This window comes from Aethina tumida, chromosome 2 (genome assembly GCF_024364675.1).
Source record: "Aethina tumida isolate Nest 87 chromosome 2, icAetTumi1.1, whole genome shotgun sequence".
Classification (NCBI taxonomy): Eukaryota; Metazoa; Arthropoda; class Insecta; order Coleoptera; family Nitidulidae; genus Aethina; species Aethina tumida.
In genome coordinates, this window is record NC_065436.1 from 4,568,755 (window position 1) to 4,589,082 (window position 20,328).

Sequence of the window (20,328 nt, forward strand, 5' to 3'; positions counted from 1 at the left end):
TACTATATTATTAATTAATTAAAGGTTTTATTACAAAACTATAAAATACATATAATAAATTAATTATATTTATTTCTGTTATCTAATTCCCTAATATCTTCTGCTTCTGGATGTCTGAATAATTATTACAGAGTTCAATAAATTCACTGAAATTAAACGTTGAAATTCAATTAATTTTTACTAATGCAAAAATGTAAGGGTACTTACTCTACATATTGTGGAATATTTGGATCAGTAATGATGTTATTATGCTGATATCCACGTAGGGAAGGGAATAGATGCCACAGTGTTCGTCCAGAGTATGTGTTCCTTGCTTGGGCTGCTTTCATTAACTAAAACATCCAATCAGATTAAAACATGTGGTTTACCATACTCGTCCAATTACTTTTTCCCCAAGTTTCCAGGAAATAACATTATCATCTGCTGCATGCATGTGCATCGTTGGACAACGGACCTCGTTGATGTTTTTAGTGGACCAGAATCTAAAGCCATGGTCTTCCAGGGGGTCCAAAACTGTGGCGTTGAAATAAGCCAGCCAACTAAAGAACTGAAAAACATAACAAATTGTGTTATTCTGGAACTACCTGATTCCCTAAAGGTCTAATTAGTTACTTTGCCTAAAGGATTGCCAAGAACTTCCTCCCTCATGGTGGAGAACGCAGACTCGACCACAAGACCTTTGGGTACAATTCGCTTTTCCTCCCACAAAGCCTTTACAGTGTGTATGCTAAGGGCAGAGCCCAAAGAGTGGCCCCATATGTAAATGTCTTGGTTCGTTCTACTTCTAATCCACTCATACACTTGCACATTGTCCTCGATAATTCCTGATTCACTTAAATCAGCACCAGTTGAGTCCCCATATCCTAAAGTACAATAAAATTAAAATCAACCCTCAAGTTTAAGTCAGACTTTATACCTCTATAATCCATGGCAAAAATGTGGAACTTTTTACGTAAAATTTTGTATCCCTGAGTGGGTACTATTCTGGTACACGCCACCCCATGATTGTACATCAGAATTGGATACTTCGTTTCAGCCCTCAGCAATTTTTCTACGTCCTTTTCGGTGCTGTGTTCTTGGTCGATTGGTAAAATTTGCCAAACTCCAATCTTAACCAGATTCCTGTAGTTCGAGTCCGAGTCTTTGGTTGTGATGTAGAAGTTGTTCACCCCAGTAATTCCGTACTTCTCCGGATTGTCGAATTCTGGATTCTTTGGGTTTTCAACTAAGAATCGATGCTTTTAGTACTTGTTAGTAATAATTTAGTCGGTGTTACTTACTGTTCCAAAACATGAAGGTCCTTTCTACTGACAGAGATTCCATAAATACTATTGGGAATACCACGAATATTCCAATGAATACCAACAGAGCTAAAGAAAAGCTGAAATGTGTACAATACAAAAGTTATATAAGTTGCTCTTGATTAAATAACTAAATTTTCTATATAATAAATTAACAGTACTTAAACTTTATTATCTACGATATTTATAAAGAATTGTATGAATACAATTTTAATTAATTTTAAATTTAATCTGTAAGTATAATCATTAGAAATTTGTAACGAAAATAATTGTATAAAATATAAAAAATAGATAAATAAGTATCTCCTAGAATTTATTTTTTATGCCTTATCTCGATGTTATAATTTGATATAATATATTAAGGACACGTTATAAAAAAGTTAAAAAAATATATAAAGATATTAAAATATGTAGTTAATATAAATAAATACTTACATTACAATTCCTGTGATAATTAGAGTTTTTAACCAACATTTCATTCTTGGTTTCTCCATTGATTCCTCATAATAATAAGTATCGTCATCCATTAGTTCAATCTCTTGTCCCTAAACACAAACACACAATAAGGTTCACGTTATAATTATTTAATTAAATAAAATATGCATACGTTATACGGCATGGTGTGTATATATAAATTTGTCGACGTCCTCGTAATCAGGACTGATAATGTTTAAGATGAAATTTGATTAAATAACCAATTTTATCTGATAAGTTCTTGAAGTACACCATTATTCCGGCTAAATGATGAATCCGTAGGAAGTATATCTACGTGATGGGTTTGGGGGAATTGATTTAAAAGGAAATTCCATATTTACTTAAACCACGAAATACACCAGAGTGTTTTTCGTTGGTTGTGAGTGTTTATAAACTGATAAGGTTGGGTATGTCACTAATAGTACATGTAAGTTCACTAAGATTAGACAGCCATCAAATATTATTGATAACTTAATACCACTGTGAATTTATGCCATTATTATGTATTTTCATAATTTTTAATTTTAGTTCAATGAGGTAAAATATTTTCTTTAAAATTTAGTTTATTTTACTTTAATATTCTTATACAGGGTTAGGCTGAGGTTGCCAGTACTAAGATTAGCTTAATACATTAAAAAAATTGTTGTACATTGTTGTTACTAGTACTTCTCAGTAATGTAGTAAGGACGAAACGTGGAAGCTGTTAAGCTAGAACTAAGTACAAGTATAAGACAAATTTATATAAGTAATAATATAAGTACTACTTATTTGTATGAGTATCTTCGTCAAGCTGTACTTCAATATTAACTAATAACAACCTCTTACAATTAATTAGTGACAACGTTCGTTTACTGATCCTGACTGACTGAAAAAAAATTGATCAGGGGATCCATTGAAGACCACAAATTCAGGTTTATTGGATATATTATAGTCAGTGACAGTAATCTAATTGTAAGAACTAATGAATTGTATCATTACTGATACCCTCGGACATTTTAACTCATTCTTTTCATGCTTAAATTGATTAGAAGAAATCATTTCATTGGAAAATTGTGATTATTAACTAACTTCTTGATTGAAAAAAATATTGTAGTAGTGTAGAATTATATGTAAAACAATTATTTTATAGCTATAACTTTTTGGTGTCTATGTTATATTATATCTATATCTATACTCCATTCAAACTAGGCACGAAGTAATATTAATAAATATAGTTGCATGATAAGCACGTGATACAGATAACTGATGATTAACATGTTTCTTATTGGTCAGTTCTGAATCCTACTTCATACTTAAATTTTGTCAGCTTAATATTGTGGCATTCCCATTATATACAGTGTGACACATTTGAAAGTGGAACACCATTATAAATTTTGTATTTTAATAAACTTTTCAATTATAAAGCATGAAAATATGTATTTTTAGATAAAATGTCAAGTTTCTTGCCCAGAATAAAAATTATAGGGTAATTTTTGGCCATGAAAATTGAAAAAGTCATACTAGCAAATTTTTTATAGAAATTCTAACTACCCTGAAATTAATTCTAAGAGTTTTTTGTTATGAATTTATTTGTTTAATCAAGTCAATCGAATAAAGTGTCAAACAGCACAAATTGTCTTATTCTTCAAAAATATTGGAATATTATATTAATATTACTATATTTATACTAATACTCTTAATACCCAACATTTTGTGTGTATCGTTCTCAAATATTCTGAGGTAATTACTTACAAAAATTTGACTTAAAAATATAATCATTGTATTATTAGTAAAGTATTAATATAATATTTCAATATTGTTGAAAAGTAATACATTTTTTACAGTTTATTTCCTAAACTAATTAATTAAAATAATAAATTCATAACAAAAATATTTAATTCTTAATTTTTCCAAAGAATTATGAATATTCAAAATTACCCAATAGGTTTTGGTTTTGTTTTTGTTCATAACTATATATTTTCATGCTTGAAAAATAAAAACTTTATTGAAATCAAAGAAAAAATATAAATATAATGGGGAGTGTCCCATTTTCAAATGGGCCACACTGTATTTATAATAACAATACCAATTATAATGTTCATTTTTATGCTAAATTATGAAGTTCAAAAGAATATTTGTTTACTTCACTCCGTACCTTATGTGAATACACTATAGTTTGTATTAAACATTTTTTGCGAGATTGGTGCTAAGAGAGGATCTTTATCGCAAAATTTATAATTTTTATAATTTAATGTTAATTTTCTAAATAAATTATAAATTCTCGAACCTCATCTTTTATTAATATATAATTAATATTAATATAATAATTAATATACTAAATAATTTATTTTATGACTTAAAAATTTAATAACTTAAAAATATGTAACGATTTAATTACTTACCTAAATGAGGTAATAATTGTTGTTTTCGTATATTTGGTTAACAATAATTATTTTTTTACTTTGTAGAATTTCCAAATCGACCACTCTATTTAGAATATCAATTATAATGTTCATTTTTATGCTAAATTATTGAGTCAAAAAGAATATTTGTTTACTCGTCTCCGTACCTTATGTGAATACACTATAGATTATAATTAAATTTTATTTGACCCTTTCTTTTTTTATGTATTTAGCCAAATGGTGAGAGAGAATCCTTATTTATTTTATAATTTAATTTAATTAATTAAATCTAAATAAATAATAAATTCTCAAATCTCACTTTTTATTAATAATTAATAATTTATTTCATTATTTAAAAATTTAATAACTTAAAATTAAACTACTTACCTAATTGAGGTAATTAATAGTTGTTGTTCTCGTATATTTGATTAACTATGACTAATTTTGAATTTTGTAGAATTATATTTCACTTATCAATATTATCAATTATTATCATACAAAGTTATTAAAAACTACAATTTAGTAAATGGTTATTTGTTTACTGAAAAATAAATAATATGTAAGTAAAAGAAAATTAACAGTTTTGGTAATTTAAACTAATTTAATTTATTTTATTTAACACTATAGTGTTAAATTATTAAATATAACTTAATTCATCAGTTTTTGGAAATTGATTAAAATCTAATTAATAGATTTCACATACGATAAAGGTAATGTATTTTTTATGTTATAGTCTTAGATATGATTAGATAAGTTAAAACAAAATACCTCCACGAATTAATTTATTGATAACTTCACATCTTAAAACAACGACTAAAACTTAAGCCACTTACCAGTGCCAGAGCTACACATATGTATAGAACAAGGTTAGTCTCATGTAAATAATGGATTGTTATTTTAACGGTAACTTTATATAGATTTTGTTTAATATTTCAAATAATATTTTAACCTAAGAATTTGTTAAAATTAGTTTCTCACTCATTCACCAATTTATTTAGACTATTGAATTTTTTTTTTGGAACGTCTAATAAATCTTACAAGTCGTGTAAAAAACAATTTTACAAAATGTATTATCTTAATTGTAAATATTACAAAAATAACCACGACACACAAAAGTACAAAGATCACATCGATTAAGAAATACTGATAAAATGGCATATCAATAACAGGATTTCGTAAATGGTTTGCACCCTTATGGCGAATAACAAATTCAATCCACCAAAGGGCTTTTTCAAGTGGAGGAAGTGGCTGATCTTTAGTTAGTGCAGATATCCTCAACATCTCAACTTTGTATCTAAAACGAAACGAATATAATTAATGATTTAAAACTACTTATACAGAATTACTTTGGATTATTTATGGCTTCAATAATTGTTGTCTGCAATAATTGTTGAGTCAAAGTGTCTTTATGCAACAGTAAACCTGCACCACGATTGATAACCTTTCTAATATTCTGTTCTTGGTCCAATAGAAAAGGTATTCCTAAGATTGGGACACCGAAATATATTGCTTCTTCAATTGAGTGTAAACCTCCTTGAGTAATAAACAGTTTAACATTCGGATGTCCTGGAATATTTAATCAAAGTTTTGATTTACATGTTAATGGAGTACCTACTCAAAATGTCTTGCTGAGATGCCCATTGTATGACCTTAATGTTGTCTGGGAGATTATTAATTTGTCCATCATATTTCCACAAAACCCTTACTTGTACATTCCGAAAAGTTTCCACCAACATTTCTATTAATTTACCTTCAACGTGTTTACTCTTAACGTGAGTACCAAGACTGAAGTAAATTGCTCCATTTGCAGCACCATCCAGGAAATGTTTCACATCCTAAATAGAGAAAAATGGTTGTAAAATCAACAAAATATAACTTAACTATAATATTTTACTGGAGATAATGGTCGTTCATCTTGAATTTGTAACCCCCCTCCAATGGTAATAAAAGCTGGACCAAGAGGTCTTTGATCCAGAACAGGATTAACATTCAGAAGTACCAAGCTTGCGTTAGCCATTAATTTCATCACTGGAGGTGTACGTTGTCCAAAATATTCCTTAAGAGTGACGTCAAGGTTCTTAACATCGTCGGAGAACTCGTACATCCACATCATAAAAGTAAAGTACACATTCAAACACCTTTCAATAAACGTCATTTGGCCCCGGTAAGGAACAATGAAGCTTGGGTGCACCAACGGGTGAATGGCGTTGCCAAACAACTTATGGAAGTCCAAAGCCACATCTGTGGTGGTTACTCCAATGAAGGGGCACTTCAGCTTGTGGGCAATTCCCGCCACCAATGGGTGGTACATTTCAGTAATCACCAAGTCGATACCACCTAGTTTTCCGTTTAACACCTTTTGTACGTCGGGGTGGTCCAGAATCTTTTTGATGGAGGCTTCGGACTTCCTGCGCATCGCCTTTAGGAATTTGTAGTAGTTGGTGCCATACTTTTCGCTTATTTGAGTAGTGTGTTGCTCTGCCCATAATTCACTGACGGTTTCACAAAGGATTTGTTTGATATTCGGATGAGATGTTTGGGTTGGGAGGGTTGTGAACAGGATTAATTCGTGCCCTCTGTCAGCTAGTCCCTTCCATATTGGGTTGAAAAATATTTGGTGGCTCGGTATTGGGGTTGGAACCACACCTAAAATTCTGGCACTGTTCACACCACAAGTTAGCACCGTAAGGATATAGATCAATGAGAACATGGTGACACGAAGTGTCTATGGCACATTAAAGTAATTGGAATTAATATCAGCACAAATTGTAAATTTTAAGTGATATGAAAATTTTTAAGGTCACAACAAAAGTTATCAACAATTGCCTTATTGTCTTAGTGATTTTTACCATATTACAATGGAAATATTCCTTTAATAATTACAATGGAAATTTTATTAATTGACTGATTGAGATTAAAACCTTTAATTATATAAATGTATTTTTACTCTTTTCTTAGTGATTCATCATTTTCAATTCAACACTTCAATAAACTTATTTTAATACACACATATATACACATTATATATAAATAAATATCACTTATTCCTTCTTTTTCTTAAGCTGTTTACCCTTAACTAATCTAAACGCCACCCTTAAGGTGAGTTTAATAATTTTATACAAAATATAATTAACAACAATTAAACTAACTAAAACAACCCCTATAACATCCAACAAGAAATATTGATAAAGGGGCAATTTGGTAGCATTGCTTTTGAAATGTGGAGCTCCTTTGTGTCTTATGACATATTCTATCCACCAAACAGCCCTTTCCAAACTTGTCATAGGTTCGTCGTACATCAGATCTTGCATTTCAATTGCTTTCAATTTATATCTGCAAAGGCATAACAAAATGTTGTTTATTAATTTAATATATTGTATTAGTTACTTGGTACTCACTTGGGGTTTGTTATCACCTCTTGGATTGCCCATTTCATAGATTCAGTGGTGATATTTGTGCGTTCAAGTTTAACTGCGAAGCCTCTCTTGACTATTTTTTGAGTATTCATTTGCTGGTCTCCAAAGAACGGTATGGACACGAGTGGTACCGCATTAGTTACCGCTTCTTGTAACGATTGTAAACCTCCTTGAGTAATAAACAATTTTATATTTGGATGTCCTATAAAAAGTAATTATTAGAAATTAGTTAACTGTTACAACAAAATTCTTACTTAATATGTCTTGTTGTGGCAACCACCTTCCTACTTTAACATTTTCAGGTACTGTTAAGTTCACCCAGTCCACTTTGATTAAAAATTTATAGGGGAGCTCAGAGAAGGCTTTGTAAATGGCCTTTTTGGTGTCTTCTAGCATCAAGTTCCCTTTGACATTTGAACCCAAACTAAAGTACACCACTCCTTGTTCAGCATTATCTAAGAATGTTTTCACATCCTGAAAGAAAAGAAGGTTTGACATATTATGGTGGCCACAATAATTCAATTTGGTTGGCCAAAGAAATATAAATTTATTCATTATAAATATGTAGTAAAATTATAAACACATCCAGATGTATGTTTACTATAATAAATTTGATATTAAAATAAAATAGATAGGATTATCAAGGATAAGGTCATTGCATTTCAATTCAGAAAAATTGTATGACGTTAGTTTAATAAATCAGTGATTAAGTTATAAATATTCTTGATACTATTTTGTTAATAATATTCACTTCTATTGGAGAAGAAAGTAAAACCACAATTATTCATATTTTTTCTTCTAAGCAATGACATCTCAAAAATACATACCTCTGGCAAAGGTTTTGGAGGAGTAATATGTATCCCACTCCCAATGGTCACTGTGTGTGGATTCAAAGGCCTAACATCATGAAAAATGGGATTAGTAGCTATTAACAACATATCAACGTTATAGGTCATATCTATCAACGAAGGAACATTTGGCCCAAAATGCTTATGATAAAGATCTTCCATCAACGGATTAAACAACAAATGACTAAGTATAATGATCATCACGTTAGTTACGGCACTATTAATACGGTCAGTTAATCTCATATTATCCGTGTCTTCAATTTCGGTGCTCCACTCAGGAGTAACCAAAGGATGAGTGGGATTACCCATGTAATAGTGATAAGGGAAGTAAGCGTCCATTGAGGCAACACCCACAGACGGACAATTAAACCTCCAGGAATAAACTAAAGGGGCTGTAATGGCTTCAAAAACAACCAAGTCAAACTCAGCCTTAGGATCATTGATTAACTTTTTAACGTCCGGATGAGAGAACTGAGTCTCGAAGAGATCTTCATAAAAACCACAACTCACTTCTAACATTTTTAAAACACCTGATTTGTTGGCCATGGCGTCTAATATGTTGTACCTCTTTATTGAATCGTAAGATTCTTTAATGACTATTTCTGTCAGGTTTATCAGTTTAGGATTGTTTATACCATCTGTTACGATTGTTGTAACCTGATGACCTCTTAATGATAGTTCCTGCCATATTGGCTGGAACGGAATTTGGTGACTGTAGGATGGGATTGGGACTACCCCCAATATTTTGGCACTGTAACATTGACCCCATATAAGAGATATTAATAGCACTACACATTTATGCATCGTATTAGAGAGTTTTATTACAACTGAATTTAATTTTGGATCTAACATACTTTGATAGTCCATTGTGAATTTATCAGATAACTTTTTGATAATAACATAACTATAAAAATTATTCTAAGCGTAGTTTATTCACTTGTTACATATATTACTTAATGTTTTCTCTTTTCTCTAATTACTATAACATAAAAATCCAATTTTTAAAAATATTCTTTATACTTTTTTTCACCACTGTAGAATATTTCAACAATTTCTTCTCTAAAATGGATTCAAATTTAATTATTGAGTTTTTTATCCTAATTTTCTTATGGGAGACGTTCTCAAGATCTTCTTTCAAATTTATTATCTTCAGAAACTCATTCGTGGCCATGAAAACCAAATATCTTTGAAGATTAGTTAACATTGTTTCTGACAAAAGTATTTTAATTAATTAAACTCACATTAAAGTAATGAAACTTTTTAAAATATTGGGAGTAAGTACAATTCTTGTTACTTTGTTTTATAAGCCTAAAAGAAACAAGAAACACTTTAGAGTATTTTTAATTTTATAATTAGTCAGTCTTTGATTTGACAGTTCTGAATATAAATTTAAAAAATGTCGATAATATACATTTAATAAATCTGTACAGAGTGTACACTAAGAGTATCGTTAAAGTGGAGATACAAAGGAATGCAAAGGCAATGTCTAAACACAAATATTGATAGAGGGGCAGTGAGGTTTGAGTCAGCCTCAAATGTTTTGCCCCTTTATGTCTAATTACATATTCAATCCACCAAATAGCTGTATCCAATCCTGACATTGGTTGATCCTGAAGATAAATTGCCAACTGTTCCACATTCTTTTTGTACCTGGAAAGTAATTTTTACAAATAAAATGTTATTTAAGTTATCTTTATGTTACTTACTTTTGATCTGTGATGACTCTCTCAATTGCTTCCCTCAATATTCGTGCTGTGGCAGTCTTTTTATCAACATGAATACCCAATTCTAAACTGTTAATCATCTTAGCATTCATCTTTTGGTCACTAACAAAAGGAATAACAATCATAGGTACGTGATTGTAGACGCTTTCATCAAAAGACTGGAGACCTCCTTGGGTAATGAACAATTTTATATTTTTATGCCCTGGAAATATATGTAAGTTTCCATTTTATTCCAATTTTGATCATACTAACTGAGGACGTCTTGTTGTGGCAGCCACTTAACTACCATTACATTATTTGATACATTTTTAGGAACACTATCCAACTTCCACAACACTTTATATGGAAGACTTTTGAAAGTATCCAACAATACGTCAAGAAAACTGGGTTCAATATGGCTGACTTTGACGTTAGTTCCAAAACTTATGTACACCACTCCCTTTGTTCCAGAATCCAAAAACGACTCAATATCCTAACAATATAAAATGTTATTGTGTGTTAACTATCCAAGGCTAATATTTCTTACAGTTGGTAGTGGTTTAGGTGATCCAATGTGTGTGAGTCCCCCAATGCGAATAGTCCAAGGAACAAGCGGCCTTGAATCTAGTACAGGATGAGTATTAATGAGCAACAGATCCATATCCTGAATCAAGTCTCTGAAATGGGGCATGTCAGAGCCAAAATGCTTTCTGTACACCCCATCATCATTAAGTGCTAAGAATTTCATAACCAACCAGTTGATGCTTGAAATTATTCGTTCAATATAAGATAATTGTCCATAGAATGTCAAGAAGACGTCAGGATATTGGGAGGGATGAGCTGGATTTCCCAACATTTCGTGGTTGGTGTTTATGACACCTCCGGAGCTGACTCCTAAAAACAATTAAGGTAATAATATTAAAAAATACCAGAAAATGCCTTACCAATGAGGGGGCAGTTGAAACGTCTGGCTAAGGCAGCAAAATGATTGCAGTGCTGCTCAATAATGACCAAATCAAAATGTTCAGTCTCGTTCTTCAACAACTGTTGAACTTTTGGATGGGACAACTCCTCGTCCAACGTTTTGAAGTACATTTTGGACATATCACTCAAGGCACACAGTATATTGACGCCGCATCTGAGCCAAATTTTGCTGCTGTCGAACTCCTCCTGACGAATCTTGTAGGCAAAGCCCCAGTCGATTTGTTCCACATTATTAGGTGCATTATCCATTACGTCCGTGGTCATCACGGTCAGATCGTGACCCCGTTCCGCTAATTTCAGCCATATTCGTCTGTAATAGATCTGGTGGCTGTACGAAGCTATTGGGGCGACGAACAGCACTTTGGCACACAACGAATACTGAGCGAGCGTCAACAGCACACACGAAATCTGAAATGTTTTCATCTCTGGGGAGTTTTGACAGTGCCATGATGCGCATGATTTTTATGTTATTTATATGCCTGTGTTGTGGGTATTAATATGTCTTATCTTATCTGAAACTCTTGAAGCGGGGCAAATGACTGATTCTTCTTTGATTCTTGATTTAATGTTTAGTTATTGAACTGTTTTATAAAATTTGACTTCCGAATTGTTGTGATACTGTTTTATTTGTCTAATCAACACATAATAGAATTATCTATTTTACTTTAAATAGATTAATTTTACTTTAATTAGATTAATTAAACAAATATAATACTATTTTTATTCCATTTATCATGTGGAAAATGCAATAAAATAAATTATAAAAATTTTTTAATAGGTTTAAACTATTTCATAATATACAATAGTGGCCATAATTATAGCAACTTATTAAAATATATTAAAAATATGTGGTATACTACTTGACTTGCTTAGGATTACATTCATTGGATCACAGAACAATGGGGACAAATAGTTTTTAGTGGTGAATCTATTTAATTCATAAAAAAAATGATGGTTCTTCATCTGTTAAACTTCCAACAGAGACAAAACTATAGAAACATTTTGTTATACCCTTAGTGAAACGTGATGGCCCACACAATCCAAAATTGTGATAGATTGGTTAAAAGACCAAAGCATCGATGTTTATCAACCCTATAGAAAAAAGGGTTTTCAAGTTTATAATCAAATTTGACATAAATTGGACAAATTTAAATGAACTCTTCAGAGCAATTCAAGAACAAAAAAGGAATATAGACTTATGAAGGTGGGTCAAAATTGTTAAACAAAAAGGATATTATTATACAAAGTGTTAAATTAAATAACACAGATTTAATCATTAAAAAACCTTTCAATATTAAAGTTTCTATATTTATTTCATAAAAATATATATAGCATTTTGTAGAATAAGAATAAAGTTTTTATAGACTGTATAAAATTATAGTAAATTAATATTATATTTTAGATTTCAATAAATAATACAATATATAACATTTTAAAAAGTTGTTATAATAATGACCATGATAAAATGAATGCATAGATAGACTATCAGATCTATTTTTTAATGGAATTACCAACTTAAAAATAACTGACTTTTAAATAATTATGTTATAATCATCATTATAATTTAGTTGGACAATTGATAATAATATTTATCCAATATCTGTATGATAAATTCACTTAAGTATGTTGAGGTGTTTAAAATTCTCAACAATATTAAAGTTATTTATTTTATTTAATAAAGAATATTTCATAACTAGTCGTTTTTAGGTAAAACTGGTGGAACAAAAATATTGTCTTTTAAGCTATTAAAGCTATTAGTTATGTATATTTTAATAAAGTTAAAAAATAACTTATTTTCATATAAATTAATTTAGATAATAAAGGAACATTTTTAAAATATATATTAAAATAAAAACTACTAATAAATTTTCAATATATATTAACACATATTTTGAGAAAATTAAAAATTGTATAAATGCAGACTTGTATATTAAAATTACAAAATAATACTGTTTTTCGTAAGTAGGTTTATCTCTATTTATTTTGTATTAAACAATAGTAAACGTAACGCACAATTCACGATTGTTTAAATTTTTCTTATCAAGTGGGTATTTACCAATTGTTTTAAAAAAAATGTTATTCTGCACTTTTATGTGTATCTAGATGATTTTCAGATTACAATGATCATTACAAGTCTGTTTTAGAATGGAATTTCCAAATTTTATTATATTAAACAAGTGGTTGACACATAATTATTATGATAGCAAAGGTAAATCAAATTGGATTAACAATTAACTAAATAAAAAGTAATTTACACATAAAAAGAGAACCTCATTATGGATGTATTATTTTCCTACACAGTACGAAAAGAGTTTGATACATCCTGAAAGGGACATCATGTACAATAGAAACAGTAAGTCCCACTAAGGTACAGACTTCTACTGTCTCTGTCGTGCATGATGTCTCTCTTTAAATTCAGATGGGTCAAACGCTTTTCCTACTGTATACATTTTAAATAATAAAACTATACCTCAGTGAAGACTATATTCAATCATGGTTTTTTATTGTAATTTCGTGATTATTGTTTTTATGACGGTATTAGATAATAGGGGATTTAGGCACATCAACGTCAATTGTTTAAATAATGTCATATAATATAAAGTACGTAAAATGGAAATACCTCTACATGTTTTTTATGTATGGATTTAAATGCTTAGCTTAGCTTAATTATATCATAAATAAATATATTTACATAAAAAAAGACAACTACTGAATCATTCTTACAAACAAAAATTTTAAAAAGTAATTTCTGTAACATAAATTTCTTCTATAAATCAAGTATCAAATAAAATTAAAGAATCAAAACATGGCATTAACAAAACTAACCAAATCATGGAATAAAGGATAAGACAAAATAAACTGATGAGAACCAATCCCTCAGGTCTGTTATTTTGAAATATATCTGAGATTTTATTTCATGGTATATTTGATTTAAAACAATAAATTAATAAGAAAAATAATATTTAAAAATCTGTCACACACATTTTTTTGCGAATTTATTTAAATTTTGCGAAACCAAATATATTAGGTAAGTATTTTTTCTTGTATAATATGCCCTAATCAGTTTTTCTCAAGTTTTGAGAATAAAAAATATTACAATAGTCATTTACGGGTTCATATTCATGTTTAATAACAATAATAATTATTGAACATATTTTTACAAAATTTAATATTACTATACTTTTATTTAAATTAAAAAATTCAGTTATTTTAATATATTTATTTAAGCTGATATAACTTATCAACTTAGTGTTATCTGTTGAAGTACATAGATAATGAATTTTATATTCACTTCTAACTTATCTGTTAACAAGTGTGAAAATGATGGATAATTATTCTTCAGAAGTTCTGCAATTGACTTGTGCAATGGTATTACATTATACCATTATTATAGAATAAAATAGAAGATTAGAAGAATAGAAGAATTTGGTACCAGATGTCACTACTGGACGACAGGACAGTCATCACCATGGTTTAAATAATCTGTCTATTTATGTGTTAATATTGATCAGTTAAACGTTTAGTAACAATCAAATTCGAAACACAGATCAATAAAAAGTGAGGATGTGACACGTGGAAGTCGGTACTACACGTGGCACTTCTACACGTGCACCTCGAAGATGAAATAGCATCGCTGGAGGATTGTTACAATAGACTTGAATTTCTTCTGAAATAGTAAATTCTGTACGGTACTTACCTATGTGATTTTCTTCGATCTTCATAAGAAAAATTTTGTCAAGGAAAAGTGTAATTCCTAAAGTACATTATTATCATTCGTTATCATGAACCATTTTTGCTCCTATCTTCATTTTTGTGTTAATACTGATGACCTGAATACATGGCTTGAAAATTTTGGCCACTATAACACGTATACTGTCGTTGATCCACTTTACTTGGATGTCTTCAGAAATAGTAAATTCTGGCGAGTACTTATCTATGTAATTTAATTTGGTAGTATCATCATGAACCTTTTGTGCTTACGTTACTTTCTTATCTTCATTTTTGAGTTAATACTGAGGAGCTGAATACCTATCCTGAAAATACTTCTATTTTCTTGGATTTCTTAATAAATAGTAAATTTTATACTATATTTATCTATTCCTAAATTTCTAAAGTACTCAAAAAGTACTCAAATATAAAGTTACAATATTACATCTTATTTTGCCTTATCGTAATGAAGGAGTTCCAAAAATTAAAGTGAATTTCTCAAATTTACAATAACAACACATTTCTCTCCAATAATTCTCAATATTTTTCTATTCTTATTCTAAATATTTCCAATTTTTATTTTGATTACAAATGTAATTTGTAAAACAACAAAGGAAACTTTATTTAGACATTTTAATTACTGTGTAATATGAATAAAATATAAGTAAAAAGCTTTAAGTATAATTTGACTTAAAGTTGTAAATTTTATTCATATTGTTGTACACTATAGATACTATACAATATTACTTTGTAACTTTATATTGTCATCTTTGCATTATTATTTGAAATATCAATTTATTAAATCGTATTTGAAACTGTTTAATTTTAATGTATGTTAAATACACAATAAAAATTAAAACTTTAATAAACTTACTTTAATACACACACATACACATAATATATAAATAACTATCACTTATTCCTTCTTTTTCTTAAGCAGTTTACCCTTAACTAATCTAAACGCCACCCTTATGGTAAGTTGAATAATTTTATACAAAATATAATTAACAACAATTAAACTAACTAAAACAACCCCTATAACATCCAATAAGAAATATTGATAAAGGGGCAATTTGGCAGCATTGCTTTTGAAATGTGGAGCCCCTTTGTGTCTTATGACATATTCTATCCACCAAACAGCCCTTTCCAAACTTGTCATAGGTTCGTCGTACATCAGATCTTGCATTTCAATTGCTTTCAATTTATATCTGCAATGGCACAACAAAATGTTGTTTATTTATTTAATATATTGTATTAGTTACTTGGTACTCACTTGGGGTTTGTTATCACCTCTTGGATTGCCCATTTCATAGATTCAGTGGTGATATTTGTGCGTTCAAGTTTAACTGCGAAGCCTCTCTTGACTATTTTTTGAGTATTCATTTGCTGGTCTCCAAAGAACGGTATGGACACGAGTGGTACCGCATTAGTTACCGCTTCTTGTAACGATTGTAGACCTCCTTGAGTAATAAACAATTTTATATTTGGATGTCCTATAAAAAGTAATTATTAAAAATTAGTTAACTGTTACAACAAAATTCTTACTTAATATGTCTTGTTGTGGTAACCACCTTCCTACTTTAACATTTTCAGGTACTGTTAAGTTCACCCAGTCCACTTTGATTAAAAATTTATAGGGGAGCTCAGAGAAGGCTTTGTAAATGGCCTTTTTGGTGTCTTCTAGCATCAAGTTCCCTTTGACATTTGAACCCAAACTAAAATACACCACACCTTCCTTGGCACCATCTAAGAAAGCCTTCACATCCTAGAATAAATATATTAATTAATTTTTTTACAATTATATAAATAAATGTAATGTTTCGGTTTTTTTATTGTTTAATTTGTCACATACATGTGTACTGATAAGAGTATTAACGTTCAGACAAAAGCACTTGAGCCACGTGTTGATTTTTATATGGATGCAGTAAAACTTACTGAATAATTTTTGATTATTTTAATCAAGTATTAAGTAAATTTAAATTTGTCTGGAGATATGATTCCAAATAAAGGCCATTGTATTTTAAAATGTTTCCACCCTATATAGAAATATTTAAATATTAAGTACCCTTAGAAATATTTCTTTATCAAATAAATGCACTTACTATAATAGATATCTCCTTTTAAATATAATTATCTAACTTCAAAGATGAAATTTCATGAAAAAGGTGACCCTGGTTACTATTCTTATAATTTTACATACCGTTGGTAAAGGTTTGGGAGGAGTAATGTGAATTCCACTCCCAATAGTCACTGTGTGTGGACTTAAAGGTCTAACATCATGAAAAATGGGGTTGGTAGCTATTAACAGCATATCAACATTAGAAATCATTTCAGTCAGTGGAGGAACATTGGGCCCAAAATGTTTGTGATAAATATCCTCCATCAAAGGATTAAACAACAGATGGCCCAAAAGAATGAACATGGTGTTAGTTATGGCACTTGTAATGCGATCAGCTAATTTTATATTATCAGTGTCTTCAATTTCGGTACTCCAGTCAGGTGTAACCAAAGGGTGGGTGGGGTTACCCATGTAGTAATGGTAAGGAAACGCGGCGTCCATCGAAGCAACACCCACAGCCGGACAGTTGAACCTCCAAGAATAAACCACGGGGGCAGACATAGCTTCGAAAACAACCAAATCAAACTCAGCATTTGGGTCGTTTATCAACTTTTTAACATCCGGATGCGACAGCTGAGTTTCGTAAAGGTCCTCGAAGAAGCCACGTGCCACGTCTAGCATCTTAAGAAAACCTTCGTTGGCTTGAGTGTCTAATATGTTGTACCTCTTCATTGAACCATAAGATTCTTTAACTACTATTTCTGTTAAATTTGTCAGTGTTGGGTCGTTTATACCGTCGGTTACTATGGTGGTGACCTGGTGACCTCTCAACGACAATTCCCTCCATATTGGATGAAATGGAATTTGGTGACTATAGGATGGAATTGGAACTACCCCCAATATTCTAGCACTATCACAATGACCCCATATAAAGGAGATTAATAGAGGTACTGCCAGTTTATACATCTTGTTAGAGATTTTTATTACAACTAAAATTGATTTTGAATCTATTAAGCTTTAATACACAATTGTGATTTTATCAGATAATCTTGTAATAAAAAACTTATCAGTACTTCCTTCCACAATGAAGATTTATCTGTTACTTTGATTACAATTATATTTGATTGGTACATACCTCTGGCAAAGGTTTTGGAGGAGTAATATGAAGGCCACTCCCAATGGTCACTGTGTGTGGATTCAGTGCTCTGACATCATGAAAAATGGGATTAGTAGTCACCAATAACATGTCAACATTAGTGGTCAAATCAACCAAGGAAGGAACGTTTGGTCCAAAATGTTTATGATAAATATCCTCTATAACAGGATTAAACCATAGTTCACCAACCATAAGCAACATAATATTGGTTAAAGAACTGACAACACGATCGGCCAATTTCATATCACTTGTGTCCTTAATTTCAGTACTCCAATCAGGTGTAACCAAAGGATGGGTGGGATTCCCTAAGTAGTAATGGTAAAAAATAGTCGAGTCCATCGAGGCAACACCCACAGACGGACAATTAAACCTCCAAGAATAAGGCAAAGGTGAGGCCAAAGCTTCGAAAATCACCAAATCAAACTCAGCATTCGAATCGTCCAGTAACTTTTTAACATCCGGGTGTGACAATTGAGCCTCATAAAGATTGGACAAGAAGTCACGAGCCACGTAAATCATGTTCAGAAAACCACCGTTGGCCTGAGCGTCTAACATGTTGTACCTCTTCATCAAACCGTAAGATTCTTTAATAACTATTTCAGTTAGGTTTGTCAAAGATGGATCGTTCACACCGTTCGTTACTATGGTTGTGACCTGATGGCCCCTCAATGACAACTCCTTCCAAATTGATTGGAACGGAATTTGGTGACTGTAGGATGGGAATGGTACCACCCCTAATATTCTGGCACTGTCACATTGATTCGAGGTAAGGCACACCAACAATAACACCATAAATTTGTACATCTTGTTGAGGAGTTTTTTTAGAACTGAACCAGATCTTTGATCTAACAAGATTTAATACTTATTCCATTGTTAGTTTATCAGATAATTTTTATTAATACAGTAAGTATAAAAATGATTGTCAGTCTTGGACAACTGAAGGATTACTTTCATCATCAACTTTTTTAAGATATCATTAATAATAAACAACAAAAACTATTATTTTAACTGATTGTTGAATGTAAGTAGTTTTCGTTTCTACTTTAGAAGGACTAGGAGTACTTCCTATTGAATAAATTTAATCTGTCTAGACGAAATTTAGATAATTATATTCTCATATCTCATTATTTAAAACTAATAGTAATAAAATGTGCTTTACTACAATGACAGACAAGTTTACAACTACTCATTACATTCACAGATTTACCCAGTGAAATCTTTTGATCCTTTGTTAATACTTACGTTTGGTAATGGTTTTGGTGGTAAAATATGTATGCCACTTCCAATAGTAATAGTATTAGGATTCAAAGGCCTTGTAGCATGAAATATTGGATTGGTAGCAATCATTATCATCTCAACCTTATCAATCAGTTTAAAAAACGGTGGTACACTTTCCCCGAAGTACTTTTGCTGTATTTTGTCCACCATTGGTGTTATTTTAAAGACCCCAACAACTAAAGAGAACCAACTGGTGACAACACTGTACAGTCTTTCCTTAAAGGTTAAATTGTCATCATCTTGGATTTTCAAACGTGGGTCAGGATTAGCGATGGGGTTGGTTGGGTTGCCCATTACATTGTGAAGAAGATCTCCGGCATCAAGTGAGGAAAGACCAATGGCAGGGCAATCGAATCTCCAAGCGTAGACAACAGTTGGTGATAAGGCTTCGAAAATAACCAAATCGAATAGCTCACTCCGGTTGTGGATCAGCCTTTGGACTTGTGGATGGGAGTACTGTACGTTTAAAAGGTCTTCCGCCATATTTATCATGGTGTCTATCATCTTAATAAATCCGTGAGTGGCATCAGCATCCAACAGGTTATGTTTTTTTAACGAAGTGTAAGCTTCTTTGATCACAATTTCAGTCAAGTTTGTTAGGCTAGTGTCATTAATGCTGTCCGTAATAATGGTGGTGACTTGGTGACCTCTCAAAGACAACTCCCTCCATACTGGTTGGAAGACAACTTGATGGCTATATGAAGGGAAAGAAACAACCCCCAATATTCTGGCACTATCACATGGTTTAAAAGGGGTAACAACTAAAATAACAACAAACAACACTAGTTTCATTATGGTGCAACCACAAACAAATGTAATACAGTAAATTCATTATCGTTCTTAAATAAATAAGATAAAACGATTAAACTTTGGTGTCCCTGAAATGAAATAATAGTTTGAGTGATATTTCTTAGGAACAGATTATTTTTTTACTTAGTCCAATAAAAAATATTTACTGAATACTTAGACTGGAAGAAAGTCAAAATGATATGTTTGTAAATAAAATATTAAAACTAGACT

At 30.7% G+C, this 20,328-nt stretch overlaps 4 protein-coding genes across 5 annotated transcripts; all 4 read right to left on the minus strand.

Moving 5' to 3' along the window:
• Positions 1–5: 5 nt before the first annotated feature.
• Positions 6–4,563, minus strand: LOC109596239 (lysophosphatidylserine lipase ABHD12). 2 transcript variants are annotated; one of them, XM_049962702.1, is made up of 8 exons: positions 4,544–4,563; positions 1,737–1,846; positions 1,281–1,381; positions 917–1,225; positions 613–863; positions 386–547; positions 208–332; positions 6–146 (listed from the first exon to the last, which is right to left on the minus strand). In XM_049962702.1, the coding sequence occupies exons 2-8, from the start codon at positions 1,826–1,828 to the stop codon at positions 83–85; spliced, it is 1,104 nt and encodes a 367-aa protein (XP_049818659.1). In that variant the 5' UTR covers positions 1,829–1,846; positions 4,544–4,563; the 3' UTR covers positions 6–82. The 2 variants fall into 2 exon arrangements, with proteins under 2 accessions (XP_049818659.1, XP_049818658.1); XM_049962701.1 differs by lacking the exon at positions 4,544–4,563 and adding an exon at positions 1,909–2,047.
• Positions 4,564–4,925: 362 nt separating this feature from the next.
• On the minus strand, positions 4,926–9,224 carry LOC109596238 (uncharacterized). Its single transcript, XM_049962549.1, has 8 exons — positions 8,400–9,224; positions 7,827–8,046; positions 7,555–7,774; positions 7,201–7,489; positions 6,051–6,881; positions 5,772–5,991; positions 5,503–5,722; positions 4,926–5,450 (listed from the first exon to the last, which is right to left on the minus strand). The coding sequence occupies exons 1-8, from the start codon at positions 9,222–9,224 to the stop codon at positions 5,156–5,158; spliced, it is 3,120 nt and encodes a 1,039-aa protein (XP_049818506.1). The 3' UTR covers positions 4,926–5,155.
• A 521-nt stretch (positions 9,225–9,745) lies between these two features.
• On the minus strand, positions 9,746–19,112 carry LOC109607683 (uncharacterized). The gene is made up of 9 exons (XM_049962550.1): positions 18,010–19,112; positions 16,361–16,580; positions 16,089–16,308; positions 15,734–16,023; positions 11,068–11,559; positions 10,671–11,017; positions 10,397–10,616; positions 10,127–10,346; positions 9,746–10,070 (listed from the first exon to the last, which is right to left on the minus strand). Exons 1-9 carry the CDS (start codon positions 18,832–18,834, stop codon positions 9,773–9,775), a joined length of 3,132 nt encoding a protein of 1,043 aa, XP_049818507.1. The 5' UTR covers positions 18,835–19,112; the 3' UTR covers positions 9,746–9,772.
• Positions 19,113–19,233: 121 nt separating this feature from the next.
• On the minus strand, positions 19,234–20,100 carry LOC126264466 (UDP-glycosyltransferase UGT4-like). The gene has a single exon (XM_049962551.1). The coding sequence runs from the start codon at positions 20,098–20,100 to the stop codon at positions 19,234–19,236; it is 867 nt and encodes a 288-aa protein (XP_049818508.1).
• Positions 20,101–20,328: the final 228 nt, after the last annotated feature.